At 40.7% G+C, this 16,160-nt stretch overlaps 1 protein-coding gene across 6 annotated transcripts in view; it reads right to left on the reverse strand.

The window, feature by feature from the left end:
* Positions 1-16,160, reverse strand: part of LOC129778092 (non-canonical poly(A) RNA polymerase protein Trf4-1) — a 141,719-nt gene that overhangs the window by 63,858 nt on the left and 61,701 nt on the right. For all 6 annotated transcript variants that reach the window (XM_055784762.1, XM_055784763.1, XM_055784767.1 and 3 more), the window contains 4 exons: positions 9,353-9,531; positions 8,836-9,285; positions 2,505-2,642; positions 1,807-2,438 (listed from right to left, as the gene is read on the reverse strand). In XM_055784762.1, coding sequence (XP_055640737.1) covers positions 1,807-2,438; positions 2,505-2,642; positions 8,836-9,285; positions 9,353-9,531 — 1,399 coding nt within the window. The remainder of the gene's footprint in view (positions 1-1,806; positions 2,439-2,504; positions 2,643-8,835; positions 9,286-9,352; positions 9,532-16,160) is intronic.

The raw sequence follows: 16,160 nt of genomic DNA on the forward strand, positions 1-16,160 counted from the left end.
TTTGAGGCATTTTTTTACAAAAAATGTCGTCATTTCGACAAAAATCAATATTTTAAAAAAATCCTACGTACGATGACAGGGAATATATCCAAGACTACGTAAAAAAATCATTGGTTGAATTTGGGTCTCTAGAAAAACTTGTAGAACTCCCACAAGGCTGCAAGGGTTCAACAAACCGGTTTCGGCTATTCAGGGGACAGTCCAATCGACACTAATTTATTTTTTGTTTGTTAAGTAATATATACCTAATAAAACTGTGATATCAGATTAATCATAGTAATTTATTTTCTCGGTAAAAAAAATCATGAAATCTACCCCCTTAATTCTAATGTGAATATTCCTCGCTTTCATTCGTTGAGGAGCGATTTTTCATGTTTCGAGCTACATTTTTCTTCATTGACGTTTCTCGTGACAAACCTCCCTCGAAATTACGTCAGTGAACACGTTTTTTCCCTTTGATCAAGTTCTGAAATTGATTTTCAGGGTGAAATACGTTTGAAAATTCTCAATAGTTCCACGTTACCGGAAAGCTTTAAATGCATTCGATTTTTCTATATAAAGCTTGGAACACTGACTATCCCAGCAAGGATTACGGGTACCTGGGTGGGTTTCGTTTGAGCGCGAACTGCGTTGTTATAGTTCAAACGAGAGAGGAAGATATACTTCTCCAATGGAGGTGAACCCTCTCTGGAATTGATGGCCAGAGCAATCGCGTCCGCATATTATTTTTCCAGTCAATGTGTATTGTGAGATCATATGCCATGTTTATTGATTCAGCAGAATTCAACCCATTGGTGATAGAAATTTTGATTGGCAAGTGATCACTACCGTTGGGATCCTGGATTACACTCCACTTGCAATCTAACGAAAGCGAATTCGAACAAAGCTAGAGATCAAGAGCACTTGGGTTAGCAGGAGGTTCATGTACACGTGTTGTTTCCCTCGTATTCAAAACTGTCATATTGAAGCTGTTACAAAGGCCATATATCAACAATGAACGGTTGTCGTCGTACTGTTCCCTCCAGGCGGTTCCGTGGGAGTTGAAGTCTCCCAAAATCAACCGTGGCCCAGAAAGGAGTGAGCACATGTCAGCAAGTTGCTTCCGGCTAACTTGAATTTTCGGAGGCCAATACATGCTGAAAATACAGAGGTCTTTGCCTATGATGTTTGCATGATAAACAGCAGCTTCGATCCCTCCAATAGATGGAAGGTCAATTCTAAAAAATGAGTGGCACTTATTGATCCTCAATAGCTCTCCTCCGTATCTGTCAAAACGGTCCAAGCGTATAATATTAAAATCGTGGAAAGAGAGATCATTTCGAGAAGAGAGCCAATTCTCGGACAGAGCAAGGGCATCACAATTGGAATTATGAATCAGATATCAGTTATTAAGAAGAAACTATAAAACCAAGACTCAAAAGGAATCCAAAATCCGACTTTTGATTATTCATATATTTCAGAATTAATCACACCTGAAATGTGTCTATGCTGAATGTATGCATCTATAATTATATAATCTTTCTGCAGATATAAATCAGAAAGGAATGTATAATCGAGTAATCGAAACATTGACTCCATTTGTTTAAGAGGCAACTCAGCAATACACGAAGTGCTTCCAATAATAGATAAATAACCCGATGCTCACCGATGCTTATCGAACCAAATTATTACCCTTTTTGAAATCTGTTACACACCCTTAGCAACAGCGGTGATTTTTGAGCAATAAGACAACACATTTTTGACACATTAACGAGAATACCGGGCCAAAAATGGTTTCATTGAACCGTAACGAGTCGAACTACTCACGTTATAATTAACCCTCTGATTTTCGTTGATACTGTCGAGAACCTGCTGCTGCTGTTGCTGCTGTTGGGCCATGGTGAGATTGATCGCGTTGTTATCCTCTATCAGCACATCGCGTTGATGCGTCGGCATGTGTGAAGTGAGCATCACAACGGTGCCACCACCGCCTCCTCCGGTACCATTCGGATGATGCATCTCGTGGACCAGCTCGGGCGATCGGTTTATGCTCGTCGGGGAGATATCTCGCGATACCGAATTGGAATCCCCATCGCTGTCCATACTCTCCTCGGATGTGTCCAGACTAGAAAGGCTGTTCCGCCGCCGGGCGTAAATGATCTGCTGATGCTGGTGCTGTTGGGTGTGTTGCTGCGGGTGGTGTTGCTGGAGGCGAAGTGGAATATGGGGATTCAACGGATCGTTCAGAATCGTGTTCACAATCGTTTGCGTTGCTATCAGTCTTGATTCGAATGTTTCCTTGATCCAGGTGCGGTAGTCGATCACCTCGTCGGTGACGCGGATTATCCGGCCAAGGATGCTCTGGCGGTTACAGTCGTTGAGAAATTTGTTCAGCGGGGAGACGGCCTGCATGAGCACGATGTAAGCGTACTCAAAGGCTTGTTTCACCTGGAGGGCACCTGTATTGAAAACAGTTTTATTTATTTTTTTTCTTAGAGCATCGATTGGAATTTGAAATCTCTTACCGTACGAAGATCGTCCAATATCATTTCCTGGTGTCAGAGGGTCTTCGATGCATAGCAAACTCGGTCGATGGCCGTCAATCATTTCACGCTGCAGTTCTTCTTTGGGTATGTAACGACCGCCATTTTTAACACTAATTCCTTTAAAAATAAAAATATGTTGAGTACATACAGTACGATTGGTGCAATTCCAAATGGAATCGAGTTAAAATGCAAATTTTGAAAAAAAATATTTTTGTTGCGAACGAAAGTTTGTATTCTGTTTGGGTTGGAGTAAATATAAGATTTCCACAACATGTGGGAATCTTTGATAATGTTTATCTCAAAAACTATGAGTCGTGCCGAAAAAGTGTCTTAGAAGAGTTATAGGGTATTGATGTTAAAACGTATAAAAAAATATACAGTGAGAAAAAAAAGTAGGGGAAGTGGGGGTAAGACGGACATGTTAACAAGAACTTCAATTGTATCTTTGGAAACCCATGTTTCCCAAAACTTAAAAGCAGATTCTTACAGTTCAGTTTCCGAAACAATTGGCCAATTGTTTCATAAAAATGTGTTTTTCCATGTTTTTGACTGAAATTAAACAAGCCGAAAAGTAGAACATTTTGATCGGTGCGGGTATAATGGACTTGTAATGAGGAAATATGGACAGGTTCATAATACACGAAGCGTGAAGGTTTATCGCTCCCGAGAGGAATAATTTCGCTCTCTCTCAGTGTTTGTGTGTCCAGTAACTGAAATCGAACAAACAGAGAAAGCAATAGAAAAAAGAGTTGAATATTCTTCCCTTCACTTTCCCTCATGCATTGGATGTGATCTTGGATATGACTGTCCACTTTAGTTCCACCAGTTATTTCAATAATAATATCAATAATAATATCAACAATAATATTTCAATAATTTACCTTTACCACTCACGAATGAATTTTCTTTTCCGTACATACCTAATATCGCTTCTCTGTTAACTCACAAACCGAAAAATAACCATCAGCGAATTAAATTTTGCAATTAAACCACTCAAAATGATTAAAGGGGGGCACATTGGTTGGGCGTTCGCTTAGTAAGCGATCGATCGTGAGTTCAAAACTCAGGGCCCTCATTGACCATCTTTGTGTTGTTACAGAATAACTGCGTCCACGCAACAATCATCAGCGATGGAGATCGATGGAGATCGATCGATAAGAACTGCTCTGCTATGCAAAACACATCGGGCTGCTGTTCTAATAACTCAACAATGATCATATCAACTGTCTCCGCTGTCCGGTGGTTTAACTGGATAATGGAAGAACAGAAAGAATACTCTTACTGTATAAATGTACCATATGCAATGGTATAGAAGGAATTCTCTTACGCCGAAAACTGGTAACTGTGTAATGTGCTAATTATGGATATGATAACCATGTGACATGTACACGATTAAAATTCGGCTCTGTTACAGCTAAAATGCTAATGAGCCTTCATATCGAAGCCGCAAAAAATACATCCACACGCGGAATCATGTTTGGTTTTCGGTTTTTGTTTCCCTATTCCACTTTTGATCATTATTCATGGCCATAGGGTGGTTCAAATATTATAGAATAACATATAAAAGGTGTTCTCATTACCAGAAATCTGAAATTCGGAATGTAACTATACAAATCAACCACCTGTCCATATTGATCCGCGGTGCGGATTATCCGCGAAAGCGAGTTCATTTGTAATTCTATAGAACTTCCCGGAATTTGCCAGTGAGCGGTAGAGTCTTGTTCTTTTGTTTTGGTCATGTCTTTCACATTATTTGATTACTGGTGTAAACGAACTTACAGAACGATAGTTTAATGATTTCTGCATTGATGAAACATAGTTTTCATGCATAAATATCTTATTTTGTGTTTGCACCTTATTTTTAGCCTTTTATTGCATTATTCGCGATTTTGGTAATCCGCGGGAGCTAGCCCGACTATTCCGCGGATAATCGGGGTTCTACTGTATTTTTTAATTTTTTTAAATTTTTTTCATATCGAATAGAAGTCATGTAGAAAATTTAAAAAAATTAGTCCAAAATGGTAAAACTATTTTTAACGAACTTTGTGGAACATCGAATTTTTAAGAATTTTTGAAAATTCAAATTTTTGTGTGTTAACAATAATTTTTAGGCACAAATTATAAATTCTGATGCGATTTAAAACAAAAAGCTATTTATGAATCTCTTTCTAAATGCAGCCATTCTCGAGAGATTTAGAAAAATATTTCTAACTTATTGTCTTTTTTATAGTAAATAGGCCCTTTTAATATGTTTGTCGTGTTATACCGCCATTTTCATGAAATTTTAAGAATTTGCTTACAATTTTCTACGACTTTTCGAAATACATCATTATCGCTACTTTTTGTATTAACCCACATGTCCTCAAATGTTTTTCAGCTCCTACACATAAAGGGTGTGTAACATCAAATTGCATCACGGAAAAAACGCTGTAGAAATTTAATTTTTAGGAATTACATCTTCAGCTTTCGCTTATAATCAGATAAGAGTGTATAGATCACGTTGGTCATGCTTCACTGTCAATTTTTCGTAAATTTGGAAAAATGTCGTCGAACGAAAAAGTGCGTCGTGAATTAATCCTGTGCACTCATTTAAAAAAACCGGAGTTGTCACATCGGGACATCGGTAAGATGCTGGGATGCTCGTCCAATCCCCGTCAGCAGAGTACTAAAACGATACTTCGAGAACCTAACCATCGACCGGAAGGTGAAGAACGGCAAAAATGGATGCTCCGTCAGTGAAAAAGATCACAAGCGCGTCGTTAAGCAGTTTAGACGTGATCCGAGAAGTTCGGTCCGGGATGTCGCCAATAAGCTGAATTTGTCAAGTTCATTCGTCCAGCGGACCAAGCAGCGGGAGGGCCTGTGTACATACAAGGTTCAGAAGGCTCCTAACCGCGACGAAAGGCAAAACATGGTGGGGAAGACGCGAGCCCGGAAGCTGTACACCGAAATGCTGACGAAGCCGCATTGCCTGGTAATGGACGACGAAACCTACGTCAAAGCGGACTTTCGTCAGCTGCCGGGCCTGTTGTTCTTCTCCGCGGAGGACAAATTCAGCGTTCCGGAGGAGATTCGCAAGCAGAAACTATCCAAGTTTGCCAAAAAGTACATGGTGTGGCAAGCGATCTGCTCTTGCGGAATGACCTTCGTGATGACCGGCACGGTAAACGGGCAGGTTTACCTTAAGGAGTGCCTACAGAAGCGCTTACTACCACTATTGAAGCAGCACGAGGGCCCGACCATCTTCTGGCCGGATCTCGCTTCGTGCCACTATTCAAAGGACGTGTTGGAGTGGTACGAAGCCAACGGGGTCACCTTCGTGCCAAAGGAAATGAACCCGCCCAACGCGCCGGAGCTTCGCCCAATAGAGAAATATTGGGCGATTATGAAGCAGGCCCTCCGGAAGAACCCAAATCGGAGGCGGACTTCAAGAGAAAATGGATTTCTGTTCAAAAAAAATACAACCTGACGTTGTACAGAACCTTATGGACGGGGTAAAGAGGAAGGTGCGAGCATACGGGCTTGGGCTCGAAGTATGAATAAAAAGAAAATGCCAAAAGTTGTTTAATAGTTTTTATTTTACTGTCTAAAATTTTCAAAAGGATCGGTCTACTGGGCGAATTTCTACAGCGTTTTTTCCGTGATGAAATTTGATGTGACACACCCTTTATAGTTTTACCATAATGATGGATTCTTATAGACTCGGAAATTGTATGTAGGGGTATGAATGAAACCAATTTTGGCATGTGGAGGTTTTAGGGTGCAATAAATGTTTTTATGGTGGTTAGACACTCCACCCCCTCTCTAAGGGGAAGCTGCCATACAAATGGAAGACAAATTTCTGCATAACCCCAAAACTAATCAGGCAAATGGAGCCAAATTTGGCATGCGAAGGTTTTAGGGGACACGAAACGTTTCTATGGTGAATAGACACTCCTACCCATCTCTCTCTGAGGCATGAAGCATACATTTCTGCATAACTAACTAACTAACTAACTAATAACGAACTAATGAAGCAAACGGAACCGAATTTGGCATGTGGAGGTTTTATGGGGAAAGAAACATTTCTAAGGCGGTTCAATACTCCTCCCACCTTCCTAAGGGGGGCTGCCATTGAGATGAAACACAAATTTCTGTATAACTCGAGAATTAATCGAGCAAATGGAACCAAATTTGGCATATGGAGGTTTGAGGTACCAATAAAAAACGGAATCAAACTCAGCATATAGAGGCTTTAGAAATCGATAAACGTTTCTATGATAGTTCGGCACTCTCTAAAGGGGGGGGGGGTCCCATACAAATGAAACACAAATTTCTGCATAACTCGAAGACCAATCAAGCAAATGGAACCAAATTTGGCATGTAAAGGTTTTTGGGAGCAAGAAACGTTTCTATGGTGGTGTGACACTCCTCCCCCTCTCTATGGGGGGGGGGCTACCATACAAGTGAAACATAAATGTCTGCATAGCTCAAGAACTTATCAAGCAAACAGAACCAAATTTGGCATGTGGAGGTTTGAGGAGACAAGAAACGTTTCTAAAGTGGCTCGACACTCCTACCCCTCTCTACAGGGAGGGCAAATGGAATCAAACTTGGCATAGAGGTTTTAGGGACCGATAAACGTGTCTATGGTGGTTCAACACTCTTCCCCTCTATCTAAGGGGAGGCTGCCATACAATTGAAACACAAATTTCTGCGTAACTCGAGAACTAATAAAGCAAATGGAGCCAAATTTGCGATGTGAGGGATTTTCGGTACGAGAAATGTTTCTGTGATGGTATGAAATCCCTCCCTTCTCTGGAATGGAGAGGGGGTTCCATAAAAATAATACACATATTCCAACCAAACATGACAATTGAAAATTTTCGGAAAACTCTGAAGGAAAATGGGAAAATTCGAAAAATTCAATTCGCAAGTGTTCTACAATTACATATTGACAAGCGTTGGTAGTCCATTTGATGTTTGCGGTAACGAAATTGATCTTTGTTCGAAAGTGGAAATGGATTTTAATGTGATAAAACGCACTCCTATATCGTCTTCTGTATATATAAGAAATGGATCGCCGAATGTGTTGATAAGAGCAAAACTCGAGAAAGGAATTGTCTGATTTAGGGCTGTCTTCATTCTATCATATTTCCCGTATCAAACATTCATTCCATGTAACGGAGAAACATGTTATTTGCAAGTGGAGAAAAAATCTTGCACGAGAATTGTATCTGAAAATATTCTGATATTATAATGTCGAGTTTTGGTAGAAGTACTGAATTTTTTTAGTAAAAAATAATTTTAAAGGATAGATGTGATAACGAAAAAATAAATTTTGGACGGAACGAAGTTTGCCGGGTCAGCCAGTTTACTATAAAAAAAAGACAATAAATTAGAAATATTTTTTTCAAATATCTCGAGAATGGCTGCATTTAGAAGGAGATTGATAAATAGTTTTTTTGTTCTATATCACATCGGGATTCATAATTTGTGCCCATAAATTGATTGTTAACATTCAAAAATTCCAGGTTTCGAAAATTAAAAAAAAAACGATGTTCTACACAGTTTGTTGGAAATAGTTTTACCATCTTGGACTCATTTTTTAAATTTTCTACGTGACTTCTATTTCATATAAGAAAAATAAAAATATGTATTTCAGATATTTCAAATTAAAGTTTTTTTAACAAATGAAAAAGAGTACTTTTTTCTCAGTGTATATTTTTCAAGTTTTAACATCAATACTCTATAACTCTTTCTAATGGCGGGTTTACATTAGGGAGATCTATAGCTATAGATGGATTTATTCACGTGAAAATAGGTGTAAACGGGTGAGAATAAATATGATACACTTGAATAAATTCAGCATATGTAAACGCTTGTGAATTTCTCACTGGTGAGAAATCACTAAAGTTGGATGCAGTTCTACTTCAGGTGAATTAATTCACCGAAAATATGAATATGTTCATTATAGAAGTTCACGCCAGTGTAAACGGTTGATGCGGTTTTCATAAATCTCATCATATTTCTTTACATAAATATATCCCTAGTCTAAACCCACACTAAGACACTATTTCGGTACGGCTCATAATTTTTGAGATATAATTTATCAAAGATTTCTCTTACTAAAATCGACACGCCCTTTTCAAAAGTCACACTTGAGTCAAAAAATTCCCAAATGCTGTGGAAAAATCATATTTCTTCCAACCCAAACTGAATAAAAACTTTCGTTCGAATCAAAAATACTCATGTTTTGTCATTTGTCGATTTCATTTGGAATTGCTCATTGGTTAGAAGACATCGGTAGACACCGATCGCTCAAACTTACCAGTCTTCATGTAGTTGAACTTTCTACCGTAAAGTTCGAGAAACTCCAGCAGCAACACGCCGAGATTGGTGGTCGGATTCAGGTTCGCCCGCGGATGCAGCTGCAGGAAGCTAATGCACATCAGAATCAGCGAGTAGGACGAAATGCCTCCGGTGAACACCTCGTTCAGATCTCGCTGCAGCAGAAACTGTTTCAGCACCAGCACCAACTTTGCGAGCACCGGATACTGACACTTGAAGTCTTTGATCAGCTCAGCGGACTGCACGCCGGACTGCATGTTGAAGGAGATGTCCACCTTGACCTGGGTTTCGCGATCGGTCAGCTTAACGATGGGGACCGACGCCTTGTCCAGCACTCGCACCGACATTGGTTCGGCTATGCCACGATTGATCAGTTCGTTCTCCAGCGTGCGAAGGGGCAGCTTCTCCCAGCGACCGATAACGACCAGATCTGTGCAAAGATGGTAGTGTGATTAAGGCTTCCAAACAGATTAATGATTTAGTTTCAAAATACATACCAATATCACTAGTGGGCAGATACAGTCCAGTACGGAAGGAACCGAACATCTCCACGCGGGCCATGGGCCAGAGATTCAACACGATGGCCTCTATCCGGGCGACCACCTGCACCCTCAGCGCATGCTCCGTTGGAGTCGGTATCATGTGGGCGTAGAATTGTTCAATTTCTTCGTGCAGTCTGGTGAATGAAAGAAGGTGAAGAGAGGAATTAGTCTTGGACACATGTTGATCAGCGCTCGCTTCCGAGACTGGGCGAGACAAGTTCATGAATCAACGCACAATAACAACAGCAAAAACACTTTCAGTTTTCCGGCATCATAGCTCCCTCCCTCCCCCGGTGGGTGGAAATTCGAAATTCCAACTTGATCATGACGACAGCAGATTTAAAATTACATGTGAGTCACTACGCGTCGTATATACTGAGGAATTATATTTTTAGGCAAAGAAGTGTGGATCCAAGCCGAGATGTAGCAAAACAATAGAACATCTGTGTGACATGGTTGAGTCGTAGGATTGAACGACGAATGGACCATTGACACCATGTTTGGAATGGGTGAATTATGACTATTGACGTAACGCTTCGTTGTGAATCTGGAATCTATCATGCAATCGAACAAGCGTGAAGCAAATTTGAAAGGTAGGCAGCAGGAGGAGGATGGAAACATACACATACTTCCTCACTTTGGCCGAAAACCAGCTGGTGGAGAAATCGTGCAAACACCCGTTGTGACCTCGCTCAACTGCGCGCGTGTTTCTTCGTTAGGCGAAGAAAATGGCTTTCCGCTCGCGTTTGATTTGCTTTGCTGTGCGCAGTCCACACTTCCCGGTGTTGGAAAAAGACCCGGCGCTTTCGGCAAAAACTATCGTCGACTAATTGGACCGGCGTTTGATAGAGCAGTTCATTGAACTCTGCGATATGGAAGAGATAAATCAACTCAGAAAACGAAACTGATTTTTCGTTATGGTGCCAAACTGCGGATCTTTGTTTGAGCAACGTAAGATTTTTGTAAATATTTCGAAGAGAGTTTTCTATGATCATCGTGTTGAATTCTTGAATTGTTTCGGAACGAGGTATAACATATTTTGCACAACACCATACAACCAGACAGTAACCACGTTACCAGCCCCGAATTCTAATGGTAATGTTGAAGCCCCCTGGAATGGGCAATATTTTTATGGAGTTTTTTTTTAATAACTTTCGAATTGAGACTTCAGCGTGTATAACACGCGCAACCTCTAGTGCCGATGACTTTTTTTCAGATTCTACATCAATCTGTTTTTATTTGGTGGAATCACTCTTTTGTTTTGGATATCAATGAGATGCCGAAACGCTCAACATCGACGAACCTGTTAGTATTTTCAAATTATATAGTGGATAGTTTGTCACGGAATAGCCAAACTGATGCCATCTATACGGACTTGACTGCTGCATTCGACAAGATTCATCACGACATCGCAATCGCAAAACTGGAAAAGCTCGGATTCACAGGAAGGATGTTAGATTGGTTCAAATCCTATCTCAAAGAACGAAAACTTCGCGTTACCATCGGTGATAGCAGCTCCAACATTTTTTCTGCAGCTTCCGGTATTCCTCAAGGAAGCCACCTCGGACCCCTGATCTTTCTAATCTACTTCAACGACATTTGCTTGGTATTAGAAGGACCTCGCGTTTCGTTTGCGGATGATTTAAAAATCTATTGCCGTATTAGTTCTGTAGCCGACTGCTGGTTTCTTCAACGACAACTGGATATTGTAGCCGAATGGTGCGCCACGAACTGTATGGTTATAAATCCATTAAAATGTTCCACGATATCCTTCTCTAGGAAAAAAGAACCGATCACGTTCGAATACGTTCTCTCTGGTGTTCCCATTCCACGAGTTATGAAGATCAAAGATCTTGGAGTGATACTGGATTCGAGACTGTCGTACGAAGAACATGTATCGTATGTTGTAGATAAAGCATCTAGAAACTTGGGATTCATTATGCGGGTTTCAAAAACTTTCACGGACGTACATTGTCTCAAATCCCTGTATTGCGCTCTAGTTCGGCCTGTTTTGGAATACTGCAGTATCGTTTGGAATCCGCACTATCAAACTGGCATTACGAGATTCATTCGGTACGCACTTCGCCTGCTTCCGTGGCGCAATCCTCATCAGCTTCCTAGTTACGAAACCCGATGCTTGTTGATCCATCTGGATTCACTGCACTGCAGAAGAAAGCTAGCTAAGTCTTTGTTTGTAGCGGATACACTCACTGGTCGCGTCGATTCTCCAGAAATTTTAAGCCACCTAAATCTCAACGTACCACCTCGACGGTTGCGGAGAGTTCCTTTTCTGCGGACCATACTTCGGCGAACGAATTATGGCATGTACACAGCAATAGCAAGCCTTCAGCGTGCATTCAACACAGTTTCTTCGGCGTTTGATTTTAACATTTCGCGTGTTACATTGAAACAACGGTTTTTAGAATTAATTAGAGTTAGATAATTGTATCATTTGGACCACTGTAGTCTGTTGATGCCTGAACAAATAAACAAATAAACAAATCAGTTATATCCAAGTTAAACGTAAGATCTCGATATCATCGATATCAGCAATTGTTGCCAAGAACAAAAAATATGTCGAAGGTTTAAGATTTTTTTTTTTTTATCTTCGCTTATTTTTCGTCGGCCTATTTCCGCCACTTTAGTGCCAATCACCGACATCAGGGAGGCGACTCCACCTGTTCCTACCTATCAGACTCAACAACTCATGAGCCGGGCCAACTTCTTTTACTTCCGCTCCGAAGGAAGACGTAACCAGAGATTTTTCGCCTCAGAAAATCCCAACGACGCCAGCTGGGATTGAACCCAGGCCGATCGGATTGTGAGGCTGTTACGCTAACATCAGGTTTAAGATGATATTTGTTATAAATTATAAGTGTAGAAATTGTTATGAATGCTTTAGGAAGGACTGGCATCTCGTGATGCAGATAATTTCTTCAAACGTGTTGTAGTAACGATTCTGTTACCTAAAATATGCAGAATCTCGGAAATTTTATCCGCAAATAGTTGACGAGGTTGGTTACAAAGACCTTGACCGTGTTGGTAGAAAGATTTCCGGTAATAATATTGAGATTATCGTCAAATATGTCAAAGGTTCATTTTCTGAAATGCATCGTCTTAAACGCAAAACTTGTGAAATATTCAACGCAAATGATCTCATCCAACCGACGGATCATGACAACCGATATAGATGGTGAACTCCCGTTACAAGCCGTCATGAAGATGTTTTTTTTATTAAATCGTTTATTTTTACAGGCTCAGTTACATAAGTTTAAAGGAGCCAAACTCCTATCTGTATTGTTACAAGTATATATAAACATTTTTCATTAATTCTAGTGTTAATGAAGTAGAGAACCGATTACTCGCGGTTTGCTCGAGTTTAGAAGGGTGACATTTTTTTCAGGAAAAGGAAGGGATATAAGGATATGTTGACAATGTTCACACTCACATTCGCACTCACATTCATCATACTCAATTCCTAAGCCTATCTTATATCTAATATGTATTTACATTTCACCTTATTCTATTGTTAGTAAGAAGGGATTTGATTTCTCGCGAAGGAAAAGGAAAAGGAGAATATAAGGATATAAGGACAATCACACACGAAGATCGATAACTTTTAAGAAGACATATATTTGGGACATGTAATCAAGGTCTAACCGAGCCAACATATCTCTCACCGGCACATTGGGCTGTCTTCCTCTGGCCCGAAGAGAGATTTCTAAATTCGATCTGGCAACAAGATATACCTCGCACGACCAAACAACGTGTTCGATGTCGTGGTAACCTTGGCCACAACCACAGATATTGCCATCGGCAAGATTAAAACGAAAGAGTAGCGCGTCTAACGAACAGTGATTGGACATGAGTCGAGAGAAGGTGCGAATAAAGTCCCGACTCAAGTCCAGACTTTTGAACCATGGTTTGAGGCTAACCTTAGGGATAATCGAATGAAGCCACCGACCCAATTCATCTTCGTTCCACTTACGTTGCCAGTTAGTGATGGTATTTTTACGGACTAAAGAATAAAATTCATGGAAGGTGATTTGACGCTGATAAATATCGCCTTCACTCATTACCCGGAATTGAGCAATGTGAAGGAACCCAGACAAAGGTAATGACATAACAGCGTCTGGTTAAAGCACTCAAAATTTCTCGTATTCTCTCAAGGAAGTACGGCGAGTGCTTTTCCGGCCTCACTGAACGGATAGCTTCGACAGAGCTAAGACTATCCGTTACAATGTAATAGTGTTCAACAGGTCGTGAGGCGACGCTGTCCAGCGCCCAGTGTATTGCTGCCAATTCAGCAATATACACTGAGCAAGGATTTTGAAGACTGTGGGAGGTGCTAAAAAATTCGTTGAACACTTCATATCCTGTGGACTCATTCATAGAGGACCCATCAGTAAAGTACATATTATCACAATTGATACGCCCATACTTTGCATTGAAGATCGTAGGAACGATCCCCGATCGATGATAATCTAGAATTCCATGGATTTTCTCCTTCATGAACAGATCAAAATGTACAGAGGAATTGATGTAGTCAGGAAAACAAACACGGTTGGAAATATACGAAGAAGGATCAACCTGCATGGAGATGAATTCATGATATCAGCTGCCCAAAATTTCCGATCACCAATGGGTTCATAACCTTACACCGGATGAGGAACCGAAGAGATAATAAATTGAAGCGATCTTTTAGTGGGAGTACGCCTGCCAAAACCTCGAGACTCATGGTATGCGTTGAGGGCATACATCCCAACGCAATACGGAGACAAAGATACTGAATTCGCTCGAGTTTAATGAGGTGTTTTGGCAGCTGATTGAAAACAGAAACTGTCATACTCCATCACTGAGAGAATAGTTGTTCGATACAACATTATAAGATCTTCGGGATGGGCTCCCCACCATGTGCCGGTAATTGTACGGAGAAACATTATTCTTTGTTGGCATTTTTTACTCAGATACCTAATATGGGCCCCCCAAGTACATTTGGAGTCGAACCAGACCCCAAGATACTTGAATGACATAGCATGAGTGATCGGTTTACCCAAAAGTTGAAGCTTTGGTTTTGCTGGTCTATGCTTCCTAGAAAAAACCACCATCTCTGTTTTCTCCGTGGAGAATTCGATCCCTAGCCCAATGGCCCAGGTTGAAAAATTGCTCAAAGTATCTTGTAAGGGTTCTTGCAGGTCGGATTCTTTTGTGGGGCTTAAACAGCTTTTGCTTTTGTGTTTTTTTTCGGCGTAAGCCATTTTAATTTCTGAAGAAAGCAACGCAAGACAATCATTCGTCCCCTTGCCCCTGCGGAACCCATATTGTGTATCTGAGAGTAGGCCATTCGTTTCAACCCATCGATCAAGGCGAAACAAGATCATTTTCTCCAACAATTTCCGTATACAAGACAGCATTGCTATTGGGCGGTACGAATTGAAGTCGGACGCGGGTTTTCCGGGTTTTTGAGTAGCTATAATTCGCACTTGTCTCCAATCATCTGGAACAATATTATGCTCCAGAAACTGATTGAATAAATTCAACAAGCGATGTTTCGTCACATCAGGGAGGTGTTTCAACAAGTTGAACTTAATTCTATCCGTTCCTGGAGCCGAATTGTTACAAGAAAGGAGAGCAAGAGAGAATTCTACCATCGAAAACTCGGAATCAAGATCGCACCTATCTTGTGGTATATCTCGAACAATTTTTTGCACAGGAACGGAATCGGGACAAACTTTCCGAGCAAATTTAAAAATCCATCGATGTGAATATTCTTCGCTTTCATTCGATGAAGAGCGATTTCTCATGTTTCGAGCCCCTTTCCATAATTTTTTCATTGACGTTTCTCGTGACAAACCTCCCACGAAAGTTCGCCAATAAGCACGTTTTTTCCCTTTGATCAAGTTTTTAAATTGATTTCCAAGGTCCAAATACGTTTGAAAATTCTCAATGGTTCCACGTTTTCGAAAAGCTTTAAATGCGTTCGATTTATCCTGATAAAGCTTGGAACATTGGCTATCCCACCATGGATTGGGAGGCCTTCGACGAATAGTGGAGCCTGGGATGGGTTTCGTTTGAGCGCGAACCGCGCTGTCATAGATCAAACGAGAAATTAAGTTATACTCCTCCAATGGAGGCAAACCATCTCGGGAATTGATGGCTAGAGCAATCGCGTCCGCATATTTTTTCCAGTCAATGTGTCTTGTGAGGTCATATGCCATGTTTATAGATTCAGAAGAATTCGACCCAATGGTGATGGAAATTTTGATTGGCAAGTGGTCACTACTGTTGGGGTCCTGGATTACATTCCACTTGCAATCTAACGATAGTGAATTCGAGCAAAGCGAGAGGTCAAGAGCACTTGGGTTAGCAGGAGGTTTAGGTACACGTGTTGTTTCCCCAGTATTCAAAACGGTCATATTGAAGATGTTACAAAGGTCAAATATCAACGATAAACGATTGTCGTCGTACTGTTCCCCCCAGGCAGTTCCGTGAGAGTTGAAGTCTCCCAAGATCAATCGTGGCTCAGGAAGGAGTGAGCACATGTCAACAAGTTGCTTGCGGCTAACCGCAGCTCTCGGAGGCCAATACAAGCTGACCGCACCAATATGTATTGTGTTGGATATAGGATTGGGCGATCTTGGATCGATATTTAAAAGATCGATCTTTTCCTTGTCGATTTTCGATTTTTTGTACTCCGAAAAATCACGAAAATCGATCTTTTCTTTTCGATCTTTCCGATCTTTTTGATCGTAGAATTTTTTTT

The sequence above is a fragment of the Toxorhynchites rutilus genome, chromosome 3 (assembly GCF_029784135.1).
Source record: "Toxorhynchites rutilus septentrionalis strain SRP chromosome 3, ASM2978413v1, whole genome shotgun sequence".
Classification (NCBI taxonomy): Eukaryota; Metazoa; Arthropoda; class Insecta; order Diptera; family Culicidae; genus Toxorhynchites; species Toxorhynchites rutilus.